Source organism: Mytilus galloprovincialis, chromosome 13 (genome assembly GCF_965363235.1).
Source record: "Mytilus galloprovincialis chromosome 13, xbMytGall1.hap1.1, whole genome shotgun sequence".
In the NCBI taxonomy this organism is placed as follows: domain Eukaryota; kingdom Metazoa; phylum Mollusca; class Bivalvia; order Mytilida; family Mytilidae; genus Mytilus; species Mytilus galloprovincialis.
This window is the reverse complement of record NC_134850.1, coordinates 21,908,061-21,926,182: the sequence shown is the minus strand read 5'-3', so window position 1 is coordinate 21,926,182 and position 18,122 is coordinate 21,908,061. Positions and strand designations below refer to the sequence as shown.

The following is an 18,122-nucleotide window of genomic DNA, read 5'->3' as shown; positions in this document are numbered from 1 at the left end:
CAGATGAAAAGTCTAAAACGATTTTTAACATCTTTAGAATTTGACTTTAATTGAACTTTACCTATTGATAGAAGATGTACCAATTTAAAACGGTATAGAATGTCTAGATATAATAGAAGAAAGTTCAATTTATTTCAAAAATGGAAAACATTTTTCTGTTAAACACAATATGTCTTGTAAAAGTTCAAACGCTATCTATTAACTCATATAAACAGATTGTGAGGAATTCTATATTGGAGAGACGAGAAAATGAACTGCAGACTAGAATGACTTTACATAGACAGCAAACCAACCATGAAGATTATCAATCATTAGGGCTAACGATCATATCCATTGTTGTTCAAATGCATGATTTAAAATATTTCTATTGTGTATGGTCAATCGTAAAAATGAATTTCTCCGGGATAAGAAAGAAGAGATATTAATAATTATTCTCAACCCGGGATTAAATGAAAAATAATATTTTAATTTTAGAATGACATTGGTTGTCTCACTAGGCCATGCATTTATTGACATCATAATATTGTTAACGTTAATCAGTTGTTTTATATTTCACTTATGTATACAAGTCACATTATCTGACGATCAGTTGAAGCAGTGCAAGCGCTAGTAAAAGTGAGGAAGTAAAACCGTTTTAATCTTTTATTTATTTTCTGATATGTAACTGTTATTGTCTGGTTTGCTAGAATATTGTAAATCAAAAATGTACCTGTAGATCCAACCTGTTGTTCCAAGTAATGAGCAACATTTGTGTTCTCTGTAATTTTTAGTGCTTCAATAAATCTCTCATAAGCCTTTTCTCCTCTAGATGGTAGAAAAAACAAAAGCTCCTTCGTCCGTTTTTGTCTTCCATTTTTATGCTGTAAAAATGCAATATTAAATTCAATTTACTTTCTAATTTCTCCATTCATTTATACATTGCCCTTCCGATCCAAAAGGAACTTTTCATCAGATTCTGACCCTTACATCTTATCAGATGGTTTGTTACGGTTGTAGGAAGATAGCATAAAGGCAAGTTATTTTAATAACTTATTTTATGCAGATGTTAGAAATCTTTAGTTTTATTCTAATTTAATTTTGTCTTCCCTTTTGGGAGCCCCTGCACTAGATCTTGTGTGTCAGGATTTGCACTACACGTCACAGGATACACATTGTTGATAAGCAACACGATCGATGTTTATGTAAACAAGATTTTATTTGGGATCTGATCAATTTGCTTTCCTCCCTCCATCCCCTTTTTCAACTCCTCTTCTTAACTAAGAAATTTGTTGTTTTTTGCTTCTTTTTTTATACACTAGGTGATTTGTTTTGGTTACTATAACGTTTTTGGCTTGACTTAGTTGACTCCTTTTCTAGGCCAAGCTATTGTATTATGGAATATGTTGTGTAATATGTTATTATTGTTTTTATGTATTTTCATGCTTTATTATCGTGTTGTACAGATGTATATATATTGTGTATTTTGATATGAAAGAATTTTTACCAATATGTAACAATTTTGCAATTTACTTTCTAGTTTCTCCATTCATTTGTACATTGCCCTTACAATCCAAAAAAGAACTTTTCATCGGATTCTGACCCTTACATCCTATCAGATGGTTTGTTACAGTTGTCGGAAGATAGCATAAATATAAATATATATATATATAAACAAGTGTAAATGGAAATCTTCGTTCAAACCTATGATTGTGTTGGATAAAAACCGCAATTCTTATACGTGTGCATGTAAAACAAATTTTATTGTAGAAGGGTCTAAATACAGCACAAACAACATTTACCAAAAGACCAAAACACCAAGAAAGTGAAAAAGTATATTTTAACAAAACGCATTTGACTAACAGGTCACACAACTGATGTTCTTAAACCCTGATGACTGCCATTGTCGATTACCAAATACATTTATTTTAAGATGTAACAAAATGGATCTTAATATTTATTTAATACTAAACAGAAAACAATAAAAATGTGGCAAAGATGTCATACCACAAACATGAGGTGTCAATTCTTTTTTTGTACACCAGATCCGGATTACGACAATTAATTTGTAAAATATGAATTAAAAAAAAAAGCCGTTACTTTTGTAAATCAATCGCAATGCCGTTACATCCACTCGATTATTTGTAAGCAATAGAAACGATAATTTTGTTCAAAGTTAATAATTGGATAATCAGTTTAACCAGTAGTTAATTCTGTGCAACTTTTTGAGCAACCCAATCCAGATATCTAAAATGGGGTCTGAGAGGTAAGTTGATTTTGTATATTAAGAGTGCGTTTTCTCTCTGACAAACCTTTATTTTATCCCTGATTTCTTCTGTAAGTATATCATCAATCTCCAAATATTCACATATCATGTCCACGTTATACAGATTTTCCACCATATGTTCCGAACAGGCCTGAAGAATTTGGCTGTGTTTCTCTTTCATTCCTTTTTCGATGGGACTCTGTAAAACAACATGACGGACTACATACCATTATGTACTAGTATATGTTAGAGCTCTTACATTTGCCGTAAATGATAAGTGTTGAATTTTAACAACGTATTGTTTGCTCTTATTTTGCGTATGAATTCACATTACTATAAGACGTGTCACGGTACTAATCTATCCCAAACTCATGTATTTGGTTTTGATGTTATATTTGTTATTCTCATATGATTTTGTCTAATGCTTAGTCCGTTTCTGTGTGTGTTACATTTTAATGTTGTGTCGTTGTTCTCCTCTTATATTTAATGCGTTTCCCTCAGTTTTAGTTTGTTACCCCGATTTTGTTTTTGTCCATGGATTTATGAGTTTTGGACAGCGGTATACTACTGTTGCCTTTATTTAGGATAATTCTGAAAAGGAGAATATGACAGGTATAAAAATAAAGATATGGACATATAGACACAGGGTTTGTTGCTATTGTTGTGTGGAAGGAGAAACATATCTTGGTTCTGGTGGTGCATGCCCTTATATTATTGTTTTTATTCTTTGATAAACAGTTGTCTTATTGGCACTTATACCACATCTTCTTATATCTATATTAGAAAGCAGCTAGTAAAACACTGCAAAATTCAGAACGACTTACACGAACCCTCACCCAAGATGATCCAAACTACGTACTTTAACCTATAATGGTTTACTTTTTAAATTGTTATTTGTATGGAGAGTTGTCTCATTGGCACTCACACCACATCTTCCTATATCTAGGTACATATATAATGTAGTTCGCTCTTGAAGGATAAGCATATCCATCTTTATGTAAACATCATCTAATTGACCATTTTAATCAAGTTGACTCATTTGTAGGTCTTACTTTGCTGTACATTATTGCTGTTTACAGTTTATCTCTATCTATAGTAATGTTCAAGATAACAACCAAAAGCTGCAAAATTTTCTGAAAATTACCAATTCCGGGGCAGCAACCCCTAAAAGATTTGCCTTATTGGTCTGAAAATTTCAGAGCAAATAGACTTTGACCTAACGAACAAATGTATCTACGTAAGATTTGCTTTAAATGATTTTGTTTCTGAGATTTTAGCCAAAAATTGCATTTCACCCTATGTACTATTTTTAGCCATGTCGGCCATCTTGATTCGCAGGCAGGGTCATCGGACACATTTTTTAAACTAAATAACCCAATGATGATTGTTGACAAGTTTGGTAAAATTTGTTCTAGTAGTTTCAGAGGAGAATATTTTTGTACAAGATAACAAAAATTTACGACAAATTGACAAACTGTGAATATAAAGGGCAATAACTCATTTAGGGGTCAACTGACCATTTTGGTAATGTTGACTTATTTGTAGATCTTACTTTGCTGAACATTATTGCTGTTTACAGTTAATCTCTATCTACAAAAAGGTTCAAGATAATAACCAAAAACGGTAAAATTTCCTTAAAAAATACAAATTCAGGGGCAACAATCCAACAATTTGTTGTCTAATTCGTTTGAAAATTTCAGGGCAGATAGATGTTGACTTGATAAGGTTTAAATAGAAACGCAATAGACATGTGTTTGTATATCTGGGTATTTTATTTAGATAAAGTAGCTATTTTAATATATTCTTACATATACCCAAGAATCATTAGTAAAATAAGGTCATAAAGCCTTATTGAGTTTGTATAGAAAATTGCAGGATGACTGTTTAATTTTAAACTATTCTGTCATTGTTTGACACTTATGCAGCAAGGATTTTATCATAAATGTGAAAATATCGAAAAAGTTCAAATATGATTATATCGAAAAAATCAAATAAAATTTTAAAACGTATTTTTTAAGGTTAAAGCATCTACCTTTAGTTATATGGTTTACTGAGAGTTAGGACTATACCCTACGTTGATAGAAAGATATTGTCGAATGTTAAAATATTGGTTTAAGTTATTATGTTCTGATAACTGTATTCTTAAATGCTTTAATGAAGACATGCTTGAGAGATGTCATAAAAAACCAAACCAAACGACAAATATAACTGAACCTGTTGAATTAGATAAATATTATACATGTATGGATTTTCGAATGTATGGTTACATCAGGGAAATAAAAATGGATTTGTTTCTAATTGAATTTAAAGATAGAGTTAAGGGTAGATTTCATAGTAAAAATTAACTCATGTATTGGAAGATTCGCCAGAATGTATGTTGTATAAATATGTATTTGACCCCAACATGTTATAATTTTATTTAGAGCATGCTGTAAATTATATTTATAAACCATTTATTTGAAAATACCGCATATCTGTTTATTGTTTAAATATAGAAACTGGTAGGTTTTATAATATTGAGAGACATCTGAGACTCTGTAGTATGTGTGATTAACAAGTAATTGAAGATTAATATCATTTTATTTTAGTATGTGAAAAGTATAATGAGCTTCGAAATTTATCAAACCATATTATTGGAGAAAACGTTTGAAATTTTAATTCTTACAATTGCTATCTGCTCATAATGTAAAGGAACTAAACAATGCAAGGAAGTGTTTCTTTTTGGCCGAGAAGGCACGTAATTGAATTCATTTATAAATGATCAATAGGTGTTATATCTTATCATTCTCTGCTGTACTGTTATCATGGTTATATGAGTATACTTACTTATATAATTATTTGACTGATTGTTTAAATGTATTATATATATGAAATAAAGTGCACGTAAAACAAACTTGTTAAAACTGAATTAAACGCTGCTGCTGCTGACTTAACGGACACCGCGTTTAATCGGATCGACATTAAAAATTAACATTTTGACTGCGTTAACGTAACAATGTTAAACACGAAAATTGAAGGTAAATGACAAATATGTGGACACGGCGTAAACATACGTATACTTAATGCAATCCTTGGTCTGCACCCAACTGTATATACTGTTTATTAAATCTGCCATCAACATGACTATGTTTAATCTTCTATGGTCTTTTTCTTAATTGATTGTTTACACGATTTTCAGTACTATTTTACATTTTGTTGTGGTCTATTTTATTGATAGCAAGGCCGGTGTCTGGACAGAAGCATCGGCAGTCGTTAGGAAAACAGTCTATCATAGTCAATACAGATTGTCGAACACATCTGCCACATTTTTGATTTCGAACTCACAACCTCAGTATTTACAATATAGGGATACAGTAGTTCGACCACTTATATCACTCAACCAACGAGGCCGATATCAATATTGATCAATGTAAGTGCATATAAACACAATTTAGATTATAACCTGAATAAGTAACAATATTTGTACAATAGTTCATGTTCGATAGAAAAAAGCATCTTACAAATTAAAATAAGTTGTGAAATATCTATGCAGAATTTAACAACTTAAATGTTTTGTTTCATATTACCAACCTCCGTGCTTTCAACTGCCCATGGAAAACATATTGTTGCAGATTCGTGTGCTTTCTGGTGATGACTACAGTAATTTTTAGTATGCTCTTTCAGCTGTTTTAAGGAGAATGCATCGGTATGACAAGTACAGTCGCTGCATTTGAACATCTGCTCATAAGATAACTCAATTCCATATCTTTTCTTTAAATTTACTATTTTTCTCCGCATATCTTTGCGAATACCAGAACACACTTCTAGCAGATCAAGTGTTTGCTTAGAAAACGACACGATTTGAAGTGCTATTGTATCTATAGACATTGTCATCAAGAGTTTATCACATTGTGAACTTTCAAGATCAAAGACACATAACCCTCTATATAACGCAAACTCAGATGTTACTCTAGTGGGACGGTACGTTTTCATCAACCAAACCAGTAAATGGTTAAAGAAGGACGGTGGAAGAAATTTGAATTTCATACAAAACCAAGATGTTCTTTGACAATTAGCATTTACTATACCAATTTTCATACAAACAGTTGAAATAGAAGAAGGCGGAAACATACTTGGCATTATATATGCAGTTTCTCCCTCTATTTGCATCAATATGTCAAATTTCTTCATTACTTCAAGCAAATGCTTCTTTTGTGTTAAAAAATAATCTCCACCTTTTAACTTAAAAAGGGTATTGATCAACAGATCACTTATTTTTCCTTTGTTATGTAAAAGCGTCCAGTCCGCGCTTATTTGACGTTTATCTTTAGGACTAACGTCATGAACATCATCAATATTAAATCTGTCTGACACTAAACAACGGAAAGCATTTGCCAACCACTGAGGTTCTAGAATGATGAGATCTGGTATGTCTTTGAAGAATATAATATTACCGACTTCATGTTGAAAATGGAGAAACGTTGATACTTCCCCTTTATCCAATATTTCAATTTCAGGATGTTTAGCCATCTTGATCATATCTTTAAAAGATACAAAATGCTTCCCGCAATCTCTATTAAGATTAATCAAGTGTTCCAAAAGGATCCATTTCAAAGGTACTGATTTACCCCAAAGCGGCATTTTTTTAGCAATTTCAGATATTTTTGTTCGTATCTTCTCAAATATTTTATCCGGGTCTTTAGTATTCGATATAAAATATTTGTGTCGATAGTGCTGGTACTTTTCCTGTTCTCCATGTAGTTGTGAAAATTGATCATTAAGATACGTTTGTCTGTCCTGTAGTTCGTTCTAAAATACATATGTTATTAAACGTCACCATTTAATTTGTCTTATTAACAAATGCTTAAATACAATGCACAAATCGTATCTGTTGAAAAGTATTTTAGTCTCAATGTATGTTATCAATGTACATAAAACTGTGCATAAAACATTTTAATGCACTCATAGATACATGTACACTCATGTTTTAGAAAATGATGAAAATATGGAACCAAGCCTTAACGCAAATAAATATAGTCCAACGTTACGCTTAGTCATTTCTTGTCTTTTTTGTAGCTTTGTATAGAGTTTTGGTTTTGTTCATTGTTGAAGGCTGTACGGAGACCTATACATTTTTTCATTTTTTTTCCTTTTTCTTTGCAAATTAAGTTGGTGTGATTGCCAATGACACAGAAATTAACACTTTTAGGTACACGTACGGCCTTCAAAAATAATTAAAGCCTATACCGCAAAGTCATCTACATGTATAAAGGCCCCGAGTTGACAAATTTAAAAAGATTCATACGAGTAAACTAACGACACAAGTTATTGACAAAGAATATAGACGAAAAACAAATGTGTGACACGGCAACAAACGACAACCACTGAATTATAAACACTGGACCTGGTACAGGTGGGGTCAACTATTTTAGCAGGATCCCACCCTCTTCTTAATCTTGAACAGAGGCTCAACTCATCAGATGGGTACAAATAGGAATATATCAAACAAAAGAAATTGTGGACGGGCCCTGGTATTTATACCTCCCAACAACAAAATAGACACTAAGTAAAGATCTGAAAGTACTTGCAATTACTGAAAGCTAGTTCAAAGCCAAGATCAATTAATAACAAAATTCTTGTATGTGAGACTATATTGTCAATCCGTATACATCAACCATCCAATTGATTAAGTGTTAAGACGTCATAAACAATCAGAGAAAAATCATGACTTTGTGCAATGCCAAGATTCAGGTATCGACATATTATAGATCCGTGAATGTATATAATTTTATGAACATAACAATAAAATGTAATTTGCTTTTCGTTTACTGATGAAAATACCAATAAAAAACAATATTCAATGATCTTTTTACAATGTCAGTATACAACTTCTCCATAAAAATGAGGATCTGCTGTTCCTATTGAAAATACGTTATTATAGGTACAAAAATGTAAAACCAAACTTCATTAAAGATTGCATATTTTGGCGTTAATATTGATTTACTTATAGGGTCTTTGCATCGGAACTAAACACATTTATTTAAAAACCACACAGTTGTTGGTATGACACGGGTTATGTTCTTCTCATATATGTTATGATGGTATTATACTAAACCCCTAACGGGAAGGATTGTGCCTGATGTTCATATTATGAAGAGATAATCTCTCAATCAGTTGAATTGAAGTCTGGAGCTGTCATGTCATTTAACTGTAAGTAGTCTGTTGTTATTTATGTATTATTGTCATTTTATTTATTTTTTTTGGTTACATCTTCTGACTTCTCTTTAACTGAATTTTAATGTGCGTATTATTATACGTTTACTTTTCTGCATTGGCTAGAGGTAAAGGGGAGGGTTGAGATCTCATAAACATGTTTAACCCCGCCGCATTTTTGCACCTGTCCCAAGTCAGGAGGCTCTGGACCTTGTTAGTCTTGTATTAATTTTAATTTTAGTTTCTTGTGTACAATTTGGAGTTAAGTATGGCGTTCATTATCACTAAACTAGTTTATATATTTGTTGACGGGCCAGCTGAAGGACGCTTCCGGTGCGGAATTTCTTGTTGCATTGAAGACCTGTTGGTGATCTTCTGCTGTTTTTATTCAATACTGCATCTTTATAGTAAGTGTTTTAAGTAATACTTGGTAACCAAATCTCTTTCATAATTTACCAGTAATACAAATCGAATACGTACGATGAAATTAACAGAAACGGGCATATCAGATAAGTTGTGAAATATAAAAACCGTAAGATGGTACCAGAGGAACATCACCATCTAACGAGAAACTTTATAATAGGTCACAAAAATTCGTCCATTTGTTGAAAATGTTAGTGGGTAGTTTCCGGTGTAAAACGGAAATAACTTAATCTAGGAAAGAACAGTTATAACCGTTTACATTGGATTTATCTAAAGCAACTTGCTTCTGATAAGTTTTGGCAGTATATTTAGAACATTCTTGATTGTTTAACGAAAAAATCGCATCATAATAACGGTTAATGTATTGAATGTATCTATTGAATGCAACTTGAACCGGTCTTAACTGAGTTTGGTTAACAACTGTGATTTATAACAGTACAAAAAACAAGCTTGCTATTATAGGGGCGTTATAAGTTCCAATAGGAATAGATACAATCTATCGATAAACTTTGTTGTCGAAATGTACATACTATGTACAATGTAACTATTATCAAAGTGAAAGTTATAGCTTCAGTGATCCAATCACACCTCCAATAAGTATATCTAGCATATGTTTAGAAACGACGGCTTTACACTAGTTGCAGCAAATATGTTTGCATTCAAATTTACCAAACGCCTATTAAATTAAACAAGAAAACATTTTTTTTTATATATATATATGTGGTGAAAAGAGTAGAACAGTAAGAAACATCAAAAATGTCAAAAGAACCAAAAGGACCACCAATAGCACGCAAGTTATTTAAATCATCAAAATAATGGTTTACACTTCGAACATAATTAATTCCATCATTTTCATTTTACATGTTTTATTACAAAAGTTTATGATAACATCTTTGATAGTACGTAAGTGACTTGTTCAAAGCACTGAAAGATTAGTCGCAGAACACCTACTCGAGATTGAACGATATTTACCTATTTTTTGTGTAGTTTAAATATTCTTTACATGGTAGGGACCTTCAAATGTTCCTAAGAAGTCTTAAGCTGTGATGTGGTAATGCTATGTTTGTTTACTAAATGACTCTCTGTGTATCGCACGTACATGTATGTGCTTATTTTCGGAACGAAAACGTTCCCCTGTCACAATTTTAGGGTGTAGATGTTTCTCAGCTTCTTAGAACACAAAGCTATTCATAACATTTCATCATCGATACAAGGAAAGGGACATCCTTCGTAAATGTCAATCAGACTTATTCAGAAGAAATATATTTACGATACTGTTGTCTGTTTTTTAAAAGATGGCACATTTTGACTGTCCCTTTTGTATCTTACGTCCCTCTTCGGTAATTATGTTGATTCACTCATAAGGTCTGTGCATTTGACATTAAACACATTTATTCTAAAACCAGTTGTTTGCATGATACGGGTTTTGTTCTGTTCATGTGTTTCATTATAGTATGATACTTAAACCCTAAGAGGACGAACTGTACTTGATATTCATATAATGAAGACATACTCTTTTAATCAGTTTAAATGAGGTCTGGAGCTGCCATGTTAGTTATTGCTAGTAATCCTTTTTCAATTTATGCATCATTGTCATTTTGCTTACATTCGTTTGTTCTCTATTCTCAAATCGGACTCGGATATCTTTTAAACTGATTTTTTACCGTCCGTATTTCTGTGTGTTTGTTTTTTCTACATTGACTAGAGGTAAAGGAGAATGCCACTAAACATGTTTCACTCCGCCCATTTTTATCAGGCCCTCGAAAGCGTGTATGATATTTAATTTCAGATCATTTATAGGTGTTGGAGTTCAGTATGGCGTTCATTTTCACTGAACTAGTACATATTTATTCTCAGGGGCCAGTATTCTTAATTTTAGTATGAGTGAGACAATATTAATAAAAAATGTTATTTTTAATTACCTGCCATTACTGTATAGAATCCGTATTATTCCGTGTGAATAAATCTGTTAGAAGTGTTGGTAAGCTTTTTGGGAGAATGAAGCAATTTAAAGCATTGTATAAAACATTATCATAAAACGATTGGATATTGCACACCTTCAAGTATGAGATGTCTGCACTTTAAGTTATATTTAGGAATGATGCCCCTGGTATTGTAGCTATGCGTAAACAAAAGAAATACAATAACATCGAACCCCAACGAAAATTTAAATCGGACAGTCCTTTATCAAATGGCAAAATCAAAAATTGAAACACTTCAAACGAATGAAAAGCTGTCTTACATCTGAATTGACACAGTCTTTTCATTATGTAGAAAAAAGTGGATTGAACCAGTTTTTATGGCTAGATAAACATCTCACTTGTATGAAGATTGCCTGAAAATTCCATTACATTGTCACAAAAAAATGTGAACAAAACAATTTACTAAATGTTTTGAGAAGAGAGTTATATCGAGTAATTTGTTTTTCAATAGTAGAATGATTTTTTTGTTGAAAACCAATTACGTTCTAAATCTATCATCCAAATATCTAAAAGTTTCTGTTAAAAATCTATTTAGTCAAGTGATTGCCACTGATTTAAGATCCGGTACTTGTTCAACTCTTTTTTTACAATTGTCTTTTACCTCAACTTTGGAAAGTGCAATATCATGTTGAACATTTCTTCTCACGAAGGAAATGAAATATCTCTTCCACATTTTTAGTGAGGTTCGTGTTGATCAGTTTTTTGTCATGGTTCCGTTTGTTATAACATACAATCCCGCTTTTAATAACCTTTCTCATGTCATCCTTGCCAATTGGTCGACTAGCCTGATTTATTTGATGTTTTTTTTACTACAGCGTCCAAGTCTAAACCTTATATGTTACATAAGTTTGTTTTGTGTTCCATTTTGCTATTCAAAGGCATATTGTGCGTATGTTTGTATATATAAGTGTATCCTTTCAATTCCTAAACAATGATAACGTTTTTTTATTTTAAATATCAACATTATATAGGGACTAGGTTGAATAGTAGTTGCATACACAGTCAAATTTCTGTTAAAAGTTGATTAAGTCAAGTGATTGCCACTGATCAAAGATCCGGTACTTCTTCAATTCTTTTTGACAATTGCCTTTTACCTCAACGTTGGAAAGTAAACTATCATTTTGAACATTTCTTCTCACGAAGGAAATGAAATATCCCTTCCTATTTTTATTGAGATTCCTGTTGATCAGTCTTTTGTCATTGTCAAATTTTGACCTATGAGTATGAAACTCGGCTGTTGTCTGCTTTCTTGTCGGGTTGTTGTCTTATTGACATATTCCCTATTTGCCTTCTCAATTTTATCTCTCTAGTTTATTATTTCGGCATTGATGAAGCAGATATATACATTTTGTGGTGCAGAATAATTTCTTACCTTGCCAATTCGATCTTTCCCTGTTAAAACTACTATCACTGGAGGGTCCATTGATTCCTCATCCGTTCGTCTGTCCACTGTTCGATAACAATGTATACTATCAAACCAAAAACCAACGTAATCTGAGAAGAAAAAAATAATTAAAAGTCACACATATGGGAAAAAAAACCATCTGTACCATCTGCTTGCCTAACATATCATGTACTGTATAACAAGTCCTGATTCAAGTGACGAGACAAAGTCTTCAATGATTTTACCTTTGGCATTGTAAGACTTGCTTCCCCACAAGGGATTGAAGTCTCCCATAAGTATAAAATATGAAGGTATTTGATCAGTTAAAGTTTTTAGTTTAGCTTTATCTATATTTGAATTAGGTGGAATATATATAGAACATAATGTAATTGTTTTATAAAATGATAGACGAACAGCAACTGCGTGCAGATCTGTATACGTAGTGAGTTGGACTGTACTATGAATAACGTTGTCCTTCCCTAAAATGGTTGATCCACCTGCAGCTCGTTCGTCTTCCTTAGAAAATGTGCGGTAGATGTTGTATCCTTTTAAAGTTACTTTGTCACTTTCTTTCAAATGAGTTTCTTGAAGACAAAATGCAACAGGTAAGACAGACTGAACTAAAAGCATTAATTCAAGAATGTTTATTTCAAGACCTCGACAATTCCATTGAATGATATTGGTCATGGTTGGTTAATTGGAGGACGAATGTGATCGAGTTTACGACCATTTTTACTACGATCAACTTGAGATTGTGATCTTCCAGGTGGCAAATCACTTTCGCAATCCTTCACTGAATCATCACTGAGCGTGGAATATCTATTTTTTTAGAAGAATCCTCGGTCTCCATGACCAGACCCAGCTGATGTGCCTCCTCCCCGACATCTGCTTCGTAATCTTCTTTGAGGAGACTTCGTAGGGGAAGTTTTTCTTTGCGTGTTCCTTCCTTGATCTCGCTCAAATGAACGAAGAGGAGAGGGAGCTTTTGAAGGTTTTTTAATTGCATCAGCTGAAGAACCAGAAGATTGATCATTTAATGCAGAATTACGATTTTTCGGAACAGATGATTTACCTACGTTTTTGGGAAGACCCCAGTCCCAGATAGATCCTTTGCCCAAATCGCCTGATATCGTTTTATCATTTTTATTTGATTGTTTTTTTTTTCATTTTGTTTTGGTGATGACATTGAGCTCTGCATTGAAGATTGAATTGACTGTTATTGGTGTTAATAGGATGTGGTTTTCTTGCTTTTATTATTCTGTCAGATGGTTGAGTTTCAACTGGCAGCATGGTAAACGTTTCAGCATTAATGGGCCAGTTCATTCGAGTCTGTGTAGACTCGTGACTGAATGAACAGCTAACTTTGCTGGCATACAATGGCTTTTTCGAAGTCGTAGGTTGGAAATCGTTCGAAACAGAAGCTATCTGTTTTAACTGATGTTTCTTTCTGTTTTAACTTTAATTATGTTTTTTTTCCCTTGAAGTAAACTGGACAGTCCCGAGAAGATGACAAATGGGATCCGTCACAATTTGAGCATTTTAAAGAATCAGGTTGACAATTATTCCCTCGTGTCCTTCTCCAGAACACTTGAAGCATTTCTGCTTACCATGACATTGTTTGGTGCCATGACCAAACTTTTGACATTTAAAACATCTAATTGGGTTAGGGATTATGTCAAACTTGATGACAAAGCATCCCATTTTCAAAGACGAAGGAGGAGTTGGAGTTTTGAAAGTTAAAAGATGAGTATTTATTTTAATTACTTGGTCATTCTTTTTAATTTGAAATCTTACTACACCAGTTACACCTTGATTTGAAAGTACTTCACAAATTTCTTCAGATATCAGATCAGACAGATATTGACTTTTGTCTCGAATGATTCCTTTGCTACTGTTTCAGTTAGCATGTGCTGAAGCCGAAACAGTAAAGCCATTTATTGATTTCATTTTCAGCAAATTTGCTAATTGTCTTTTGTTGTTACCTTCAACCAGCAAATTTCCTGAACTCATTTTTGAAACATTTTTAACAGTTCCAGCAATGCTCTTGATACTTTTCTGAATCACGAAAGGGTAAATTTTAGCTATAAGTTTGTCAACAGTACCTGTTAAGACAGTAAACCGGGCAAACTGTCATCTTCCTGACAGAGCTCAGTGTCATCACATTTTCTTTTTTTATTTATTAATGCTGATTTTAGGTTTTGGTTTTGTAGTGCCATAATAAGGGGAAGAAAAGTTCAACATTCTTGTCATCCACACACCTCGGAGTGCCTACAAGGGCGATACTGTGTTTCCGCGGTTATCCGGGGTCAAGAGCTGCTAATGTAAAATCTGACCTCCCGTCTAGACGATATCGGAGCCAAAGCAGAGTATTGAGTCTGCAGCTTCTCCAATTTACAAGGAGTCTGGCAACAGTTTCTCATCCACCAGGATCTCGTCAACCACCGACGGTTAGCAACCCACGGCTAGCGGGTTGGAGAGCCTATTTTATTCAAAACATCGGGCAACTCCTACGATGTTCGGGTCACTTTAGTCTGGTCTCTACCCTTTGACCTGTCCAGCATGGGAAACCCTGCCAGGAGACGAAGCTCCAGCTTACATACCTCTTGTGGTCACTGAGACACGCAAGCCTCCCGACCACGGCAAGGTTAGCGATCCACCGAGGGTCCATCAGTTTATTGTTTTCTGTTTAGTATTGAATTTATATTAAGACCCATTTTGTTACATCTCGTGATCAATCTTATTTGGCAATCGCCAATGGCAGTCAGCAGGGTTAAAGAACATCAGTTGTTCAACCTGTTAGTCAAATGCGTTTTGTTTCAATATACTTTTTCACTTTTTTGGTCTTTTGGAAAATGTTGTTTGTGCTGTATTTATACCCTTCTACAACGATTTTTTTTACATGCACACGTATAAAAATTGCGATTTTTATCCAACGCAATCATAGGTTTGAACGTAGTTTTAAATTTAGACTTGTTTATATTTTTTCGTTTGGCTTGTATCATATTTTTCCTCCGTTTTATATGATCTGTTCATCCTATATTGACTCTTAAACTTCAAGAGTCTATCTTAAATTGAGGGTAAATTATATGGCCTGCCGAATACCGTTTTGATCCCTAACATGACTGAAAATACATATATTGTCGAAATCTAGAGCTGGTGTACGAAAAAAATATTGACACCTTATGCTTGTGGCATAACATCTGGGCCACGAGTTTATTGTTTTCTGTTTAGTATTAAAATTATATTAAGATCCATCTTGTTACAATGTACATCTCGTGATCAATTTTATTTTGTAATCGCCAAAATGGCAGTCATCAGGGTTAAAGAACGTCAGTTGTTCAATCTGTTAGTCAAATGCGTTTTGTTTAAATATACTTTTTCACTTTTTTGGTCTTTGGGAAAATGTTGTTTGTGCTGTATTTAGACCCTTCTACAACGATTTATTTTACATGCACACATTAAAAATTGCGGTTTTTATTCAACGCAATCATAGTTTTGAACGTGGTTTTAAATCAAAACTTGTTTATATTTTTTCGTTTGGGCTTGTATTATATTTCCCTCCGGCTTATATGACCCGTTCCTCCAATATTGACTCTTTAACTTCAAGAGTCTATCTTAAATTGAGGGTAAATTATGTGGCCTTCCAAATACCGTTTCGATCCCTAACATCACTGAAGAAACATATATTGTCGAATTCTAGATCTGATGTACCAAAACAATATTGACGCCTTATATTTGTGGATTACATCTGGGCCACAGTCAGCAGGGTTAAAGAATATCAGTTGTTCAACCTGTTAGTCAAATGCGTTTTGTTTAAATATACTTTTTTCACTTTTTTGGTCTTTTGGAAAATATTTGTGCTGTATTTAAACCCTTCTACAACAAAATTTGTTTTTCATGCACAAGTATAAAAATTGAGGTTTTCATCTAACGCAATCATAGGTTTGAACGTAGTTTTAAATTTAGACTTGTTTATATTTTTTGTTTGAGCTTGCATCATATTTTCCCTCCGGTTAATATGATCCGTTCATCCTATATTGACTCTTAAGCTTCAAGAGCCTATCTTAGATTGAGGGTGAATTATATGGCCTTCCAAATATCGTTTCGATCCCTAACATCACTGAAGAGACATACGTTGTCGAAATCTCAATCTGGTGTACAGAAAAAAAAGAATTGACACCTTATGTTTGTTGCATAACATCTGGGCCACGAGTTTATTGTTTTCTGTTTAGTATTAAATTTATATTAAGATCCATCTTGTTACATCTCGTGATCAATCTTATTTGGCAATCGCCAATGACATTCATCAGGGTTAAAGAACATCAGTTGTTCAACCTAGTAGTCAAATGCATTTCGTTTAAATATACTTTTTCACATTTTCAGTCTTTTGGAAATTGTTGCTTGTGCTGTATTTAGACCCTTCTACCACGAAATGTGTTTTAAAATAAAATTAACGGTACCAATTTTCTTGCACCAGATGCGCATTTCGACAATACATGTCTCTTCAGTGATGCTCGTGGCCAAGATATTTGAAATCCAAAGCTTATATAACTTCCGGTCGATGACGGCGCCCAGTTGGAAAATGTGCTCTGAGTAAAAATTAAACAAAAAAGGTGCAAATACTTGTGATTATGGACTTTCCAAATTGATCTTCCTCTAAGTTCAGTATTTTTGTGATTTTACTTTATACATTACAATTTAGCTAAACATAATTTAAAACAAATATTTTCATATATTTATATTAACGTCAATCTCCAAGCATTTAACTATAGCTGATGCCGACATACTGATACAGGGCACTTGTGACGATAAACAAATTACATTTGATCTTAACAAAAAGAGTCGTTTGGTACTGGAGGAGAGTACTGTTACTAAGATACTATTGTGACTTAGGGGAAAATATTGATGTACAAATCACTTGGTCTGATTCAGATAAAACTAACAAAGAGCTTCTGCTCAAGGACGAAGATGGCCCATTTGTTGAAAAAAGTCAATCATCTGCATTACAAAGGTCTATGATTCAAATAACACACCAATCAAGGAAAATTACAACTATAGCAATGTATTAAACAACAAGAAAATGTTTGTTGCAAGGCAATTCATGTAAGAATTGGGTAGAGAGGGAAGTTGGTAAAATCAAAAGATGTGTTGATATCTGTCTCAGGGGAAATAACCCAAAACAGTTGATTGACAATTGCATAAGACAAATGAATGGTGTTCATCTCCCTTACATTAACGAAAGTGAAGTCTTAAACAGCAGTCAAACAATACCAAAAACAATTGATGAAAGTACAGATGAAATTAATGATACCTCAGAATCACTTATCAATATAAGCAAAACATGATCAAATTTGCCTAACTGCCAACAAAAGGGAGAGGACAACAATAACAATCAAGTAGAAGATCAATTTAGTATTAATCTAAAGCTAATAGCTGCCTTCCATTCACTTGAGAACAAATTTGTAGAATGTCACACAGAATTTAATAAGAAAATAGATAATATGAGCAATGTCATCAAATAATGGGAAGAAAAGTTTTATTCTATAGAAAAGAGTAAACAAGAACTTGAGAATAAATTACAGACTGAACTGTCAAATATGAACACAAAATTGGAACAAAAAAAATCCTATATCCAGATTAAGGTAGTGACAGACCAGTCACAAAAAGAGGAAAACGAAAATATTGACACTGACAAAACTCGTCAAATCCATGCCGATACATTTTATAAGTTAACACAACTGGAAAATTTAGTTACAGAGAAACTAGAATCTATTGAGATAAAATGTACAAACTTTGAGATAAATAGCGATAGAAAACATCCTGGTAAAGGTAGCTATGAAAATAACTTGTCTAATCCATTTAGACAAAATGTTCAGCATGATAACAGGGATCAATCAGA

General features: G+C 33.1%; 2 protein-coding genes across 5 annotated transcripts in view; both read right to left on the bottom strand.

Moving 5' to 3' along the window:
* The window catches only part of LOC143056755 (caspase-2-like), a 168,539-nt gene that overhangs the window by 42,442 nt on the left and 107,975 nt on the right, over nucleotides 1-18,122 (bottom strand). The window lies entirely within an intron of this gene.
* Nucleotides 1-18,122, bottom strand: part of LOC143056754 (putative serine/threonine-protein kinase pats1) — a 48,621-nt gene that overhangs the window by 8,326 nt on the left and 22,173 nt on the right. Inside the window, exons 3-6 of the mRNA XM_076229901.1 lie at nucleotides 12,212-12,333; nucleotides 5,813-7,030; nucleotides 2,289-2,441; nucleotides 710-860 (exon numbers count right to left, since the gene is read on the bottom strand). Of these exons, the coding sequence (XP_076086016.1) occupies nucleotides 710-860; nucleotides 2,289-2,441; nucleotides 5,813-7,030; nucleotides 12,212-12,333 (1,644 nt within the window). The remainder of the gene's footprint in view (nucleotides 1-709; nucleotides 861-2,288; nucleotides 2,442-5,812; nucleotides 7,031-12,211; nucleotides 12,334-18,122) is intronic.